This window comes from Equus quagga, unplaced genomic scaffold (assembly GCF_021613505.1).
Source record: "Equus quagga isolate Etosha38 unplaced genomic scaffold, UCLA_HA_Equagga_1.0 HiC_scaffold_16860_RagTag, whole genome shotgun sequence".
In the NCBI taxonomy this organism is placed as follows: Eukaryota; Metazoa; Chordata; class Mammalia; order Perissodactyla; family Equidae; genus Equus; species Equus quagga.
Window position 1 is genome coordinate 2,535 of NW_025792840.1, and position 5,406 is coordinate 7,940.

The 5,406-nt window shown below is 56.7% G+C and overlaps 1 protein-coding gene across 1 annotated transcript; it reads left to right on the forward strand.

The window, feature by feature from the left end:
• The first annotated feature begins 287 nt into the window (after positions 1-287).
• LOC124232019 (probable cystatin-15) lies at positions 288-4,601 on the forward strand. Its single transcript, XM_046649010.1, has 3 exons — positions 288-482; positions 3,333-3,443; positions 4,426-4,601. Exons 1-3 carry the CDS (start codon positions 288-290, stop codon positions 4,498-4,500), a joined length of 381 nt encoding a protein of 126 aa, XP_046504966.1. The 3' UTR covers positions 4,501-4,601.
• Positions 4,602-5,406: the final 805 nt, after the last annotated feature.

Consider the following 5,406-nt stretch of genomic DNA (forward strand, 5'->3'; position numbering starts at 1 on the left):
GCCTTGGAAATGTGCAAGGAACAGAGAGTGTTGCTGGCATGTCCCTAGGTCAAAGGCTTATGTGACAAGGGAGTGGAAAATGTGACCCCTGCTCTGCCTACCATTTGGTGATGATGGGAGGGACAAGGTAGGGGGCAGGGAGGAGGGGCTGCACAGAGGCACTGGTCAGCAGCTCAAGGCCTCTGAGGGGCAGGCTGTGTGGGATGTGGAGCAGTGGAGAGCGGCCCAATAGCAGCCACACCCCACCCTCCGTGTGCCGCTGGCCTCTAGGGCTGACACCGGGCAGCATGTTCTCGAGGGCGCCTCTGCTTCTGGCGCTCATTGTGCTGGGGCCTCACGTCTACAGATGTGGCTTTGTGGACATCGGTAAGAACACGAGCTTCTTCCGCATGTGTGTGGAGTTTGCCAAGTTTCAGTTCAACCAAGCCCAGCCAGATGAGTATGCCTACAAGCTGCTGTGGGTGGGGCGAAGCCAGCGCAAGGTGAGTGGCTCTCTTCCCTCCCTGGGGCTCCACGTTCACCCCAAAACCAAGCCTGGGAGGCGCGAATCCTTGTTCTGCAGGAAACAGCAATGGGCATTCTAACTTGGTGAATATTTTTTAAGAATACAGGATATCATCAGATGTGTCCCAAGTTTCTTTTTGTTTCCTTAATGAGTAGAGTCCTTGAAAAACAGGGTAGAGAGGAAGGCAGGACAGCAGAAAGGAAAGCATTAAAGTCAGACATTCAGATGTGGTGTGTGGAGAGAAAAACAGTGTCCTATATGAGAGAGTGGAGAGACGTGAGAACAGCAGAGAGAGACCAGTAATGAGAAAGACAGAGAGAGGCGGTAGCCGACAGACAGAAGCCCAACGAGAAAAGGCATCCCAGAGGAGAGCTGACTGCAGGCTGCGGCCGGGCTCCAGGGAGCCTCGTGGGGCCCATCAGCCAGGCCGGATGCAGAGATGATGCTCCTGCCTGAAGTCCGTGGCCTTGACTGCCCAGCCACTGTGGGTCCGGGCCTGGGCAGGAGCTGGCAGAGAAGACAGACACGTTCTCATGGAACCATTATGCTGGTGACGAGAGGCAAACAGACCTCAAGTTCATGAGTGAAACAGTGGAAGACTGGGACAATAGCGGTCAGTGAAGGGCCGCAGGGCTGTGGGGAGGTGAGGAATTTGGGAGTGGTCAGAGAAGGCCGTTGTGTGATGGATACTCCTGGAAGGACCCAGCCACGTAGGGGTTTGGGGAGAAGAAGGACAAGCAGCCACAGAGAGGCCCCTGGACCAGGACAAGCCCCGAGTGCCCAGGAGGCCTGACAGTCTCAGAGTAATGGCACCCATGGGAGGGAGTCACTCAGGTGCTTTAGCAATCATCTCTCTGGACCCTGTGGGTGCAGTGGGCTCCACAACCTGCGGGCAAGCTGACACCAGCACGCAGGGGATGGTCCCCTAGTCACTAGGAGGTACAAGAAATGCTGGCTTCTTGGGGCCAGCCCTGTGGCTGTGTGGTTAAGTTCGCACACTCTGTTTTGGCGGCCGGGGGTTTGCTGGTTTGGATCCTGGGGATGGACCTAGCATGGCTCATCAAGCCATGCTGAGGTGATGTCCCACATAGACGAAGTGGAAGAACCTACAAGTAGAATATACAACTATGTACAGGGGGGCTTTGGGGAGAAAAACAAAAGAAGATTGGCAACAGATGTTAGCTCAGGGCTACTCTTCCTCAGCCAAAAAAAAAAAAATCCCCCCAAACCAAAAAAGAAACGCTGGCTTCTGAGTCTGCTTGGAGGTCCATGTAGGGTGCACTGATGTGGGGTCTTAGAGAAGAGCAGAGTCAAGGACAGACCACAGGTGTGTGCCCTGAGCACATGGACCAGGGGTGACTCTATTAACTGAAAGACATGGAGTAAGGTTTGGTTGCAGGGAAAGATCTGGGCGGAACACACCAGGTTTCAATTCCGCGAACCCCCTGGCACAGTGCAGAAGGCAGTGGGAATAGAGTCCTAAGGGCAGGGAAGAGGTTGGGCCTGATACAATGTAGGTGTCGTCAGATCTGGTTATGCAAACCTTTCCCGCTGGTGTTTATTCTTACACTGCCTGCTTCACCTGAATGGAACAGACTGTCACCCAGGAGTCAGTCCGCCCACGCCCGGATTCCTGTCCCCAGTGAGCAGCCCTGAGGCGGTATGATGTCCCCAGGGCTCTGAGGCGCAGGGCCCACGTCCGCACCACACTCCTGAAGAGACGCGAGGGGCCCCGTCTGCACACAGGGCACCGGCGTCCCTCGGTCTTTCCCGTTTCCTGACCTCGGCCCCTCCTTGGGCTGCATCTCAGCCCTGGGCCCGGAGAGGTCCCAAGAGCCCCTCGGGCACCGACGCCACTGCTGCTGCCCCCGCATGAGCCGCGGTCCTGCCTCGGGGTCTGGGGACGCTGCAGGGGGCTGGGCGTGCGCGTGTGCGTGGGAGGTGTTGTTGGTGTGTGTCGGGGCATGAGTGGGTGTCAGGTGTCAGTTGCAGAATTCCTGAGCTTCAAACAAGTCAGCTTTCCAGACAATTCCAGGTCAGCCCAGTAGAGGTGGGCTTCTCCTCAAGGTGATTTCCCTCTCTGTTTGAGTTCTTCCCGAACTTTTATGAACTTCTATTTAGGGAAATGAAATCACACCTTTTAATAAGTTCTTATCGAAACCTAGTAAACTCACGAAACAGCGCCTGATTCATAAATATGCACCTCGACGAAAGACTACGGGAGGAGCCCGTGCATGCAGCCATTTCCCACGGGTAGAGACCGAGTGCTCCCAGCCCTGGGGACCCCCCACCTCCCGGTCGAGGTGCTTCCCCTGGAAGGGACAGCCCCGCTCTGATGGCTGCTCGGTGCGCCGCCCCGCCCCTTGTCCTGCTCCCCATTGACGGCGCCGCTCCATGTGCTCGCTGTGTCTGGGGGGCGCTGCTCCAGCGTGGATTCAGAGAGCGGTCACGCCATCAGGGCTGGCTTAGCGTGTGCGGGTGCAGTGCCTGGAGCTCAAGTCCCGTGAACATGCCACCCTGTGTGTTCATGGCACTGTCCACGTGACCGCCAGGTATCGGCCGCAGGAGAAGAGCGCCGGGGAGGATTCCAGCGCATGCTGTAGGCACACACATAGACATGATTTTGTAAGAGAAATGGAGAATCAAGACGAAAAAGCAAAAAAATAAATTAACAATAAGAAAAATAAGAGAAATTGCAGATATGTTTATCCCTATTTATAGGCATACGCACAGTCACATCTTTTGCCCACTTTTCTATTTGGTTCTCTGTGTTTTTCTCATTATGGCAAAGTATTTCCCAGTAATTTCTCCAATTGCTTCTTGACAGCATCTTACTTGGATTTATCTAATGGACTTGCAGATGGGCCGCACGATCTGTAAGAAACACGATGAAGACATTGACAACTGCCCCTTGCAAGAAGGCCCAGGAGAGAAACAGGTGGGAGAACACGATCCACCCAAAGCATCACGGATCTTCTGTGAATGAAAAATAGTATCAAGGAGGGCCTGGGGAGGAGACTGGAGAGTCATCAAGGACGTCCTGGGCAGAGCGGGGGCCTGGCCCCTCTCCCTGAGGTCCCGGGGCTTCCGCTGGAGGGAGGGGGCCATTCTGAGCAGATAGGGCTGCTTCCAGCAGAGCAGTGGACTGAGCCTGTGCTCACAGCCTGGCTGGCTGAGCAGAGACACCCTGCAGACCCCACGTGACCTTCCCGCCTGGAGGGAGCGCTCCCCCAGGTCCCAGCCTCAAAGCTGCCTGAGACCTCAGGCTTCAGGCAGAGGATGCTCTCCCCGTGGGCCTCCCTGCTCCTTTGGGCCTGTGATTTGGGTTGAAGGACTGTGAGGTTTGTTGGGTCATCTCACCTTTCCCTCTGGTCTCAGGGCTGCAAGACCATGTCTGGTCTGTCCGAGTCCTCCTGTCATCGCCCTATGAGCTGACACCTGGTCCACGGGGCTGGGACCGTGGGGAAGGGCCTTAGTCAGGGTGATGCCCTCGGTGGGAGTGGTCTGCACCACAGACGCGGCCTTGGGGGCAGCCTCCCCTGGGGCGGGTTTGCCACTGTCGTTGACTGGGTGGGGCTCAGCTGGACTGTCTCCTGGGCAGTGTGCTGGCTCCCTCAGAACTCACGGAACGGGGGTCCTTCGTGGAGCGTCTCGTGCCCCCGGCAGGACCCCTGAGAGGCAGGCAGTGGCCCCACCAGGCACCCTCTCAGGAGCCCCTGTTCTGGGTGGGCGGATCCAGCAAGCCCTGCCCATCATCCTGGTGGGGCCTTGAGCTTCTCAAGCCCTGCCCCAGGTTGCTGTTTCTCCTTTCTTCCCTCTTGTAGTTTTCGATGGCTCTCGAGCTCCTATTCAGTCCTTCACGCTAAGTGCTCTCAGTGTCGCATTGTCCTGATTTCTGTCATATGATTACTTTTTTCCAGGTGGGCTGCACTTTCATTGTGGATGCTCGACCCTGGTTTTCCCAGTTCACTCTCCTGAACAGCACCTGTGTGTAGGAAAGGCAGGCAAGGAGCCCCTGGCTTCTCAAGGCAGAAGTTCCTTTTCTGCTGGAGGGTGACAGTCAAAGGTCTGTGCAGCGGCAGGGGGAATAAAGGCATCTGAGAGCACTTCCTGTGTCCCTGTCAGCTTTCCACTCTCCCGGGTCGTTTATTCTCCACGAATGTCACTGCCGGCGACAAGTGGCGGGGAATTTATCCTTATAGCACTTACCTTGGCTGCAGGTGCAGAGCGTTGAGTAGAGCAAACCCCCCAGTTGGTGTGAGGCTGCCCTTACTGGTTCTGGCAGGGCCCCACTGGATGGTTTGTGTGCTCATTCATTCATTCTGCCATTTGTTCCTTCACTCATCTCCAATCCCACCATGCCCTTCATCCATTTCTCTCCAAAGGAATGCAGACAGTTCTGTCGGGGAACAGCCACCCACATCCCCTCCGCCTCCGTGTCTGGGGCCAGACTCACAGTGGGTGGTGCTTCTCCAGGTGGGCTACACCCAGACACACAGGTGGTGGGGGGCAACTGGAGCTGAGAGAAGGCTCTGCTGTCTTGGGCCCCATCAGGGGCATCTGCTCCAGGAGGCCTGACTGATGAGGATGTCTTCTCCAGGGCCTGCAGGGATGGCTCAGAATTTGGCAGCTCCAGTCACCACGTCCCCACCTGCTCCCCGAGCCATTTATTCCCCTATCAGGGCCCAACCTGGCCTCCTTGGCCACCAACACCAGTCACTCCCCCTGGGACAGGCACCATGGTGACAGACACCCACCCTGATGAGCAGCTCTCTCTTCTTGGGTCCTGGTGGGGAGCAGCCCTGGAGGGACAGAGAGATGGAGGGCATGGAGGGTATGGGGAATGACTGGGACAGTGAGGCCGTGGCCATGCCACCTGGGGGAATACTTGAGAAGGGAGA

Bases quoted from the DNA above. Each gene is read 5' to 3' on its own strand.
- LOC124232019 (XM_046649010.1), top strand. From the start codon at position 288: ATGTTCTCGAGGGCGCCTCTGCTTCTGGCGCTCATTGTGCTGGGGCCT. The intron at 483-3,332 runs GTGAGTGGCTCT...GCTTCTTGACAG, and splicing joins TGGGGCGAAGCCAGCGCAAG to CATCTTACTTGGATTTATCT. The intron at 3,444-4,425 runs GTGGGAGAACAC...ACTTTTTTCCAG, and splicing joins AAGGCCCAGGAGAGAAACAG to GTGGGCTGCACTTTCATTGT.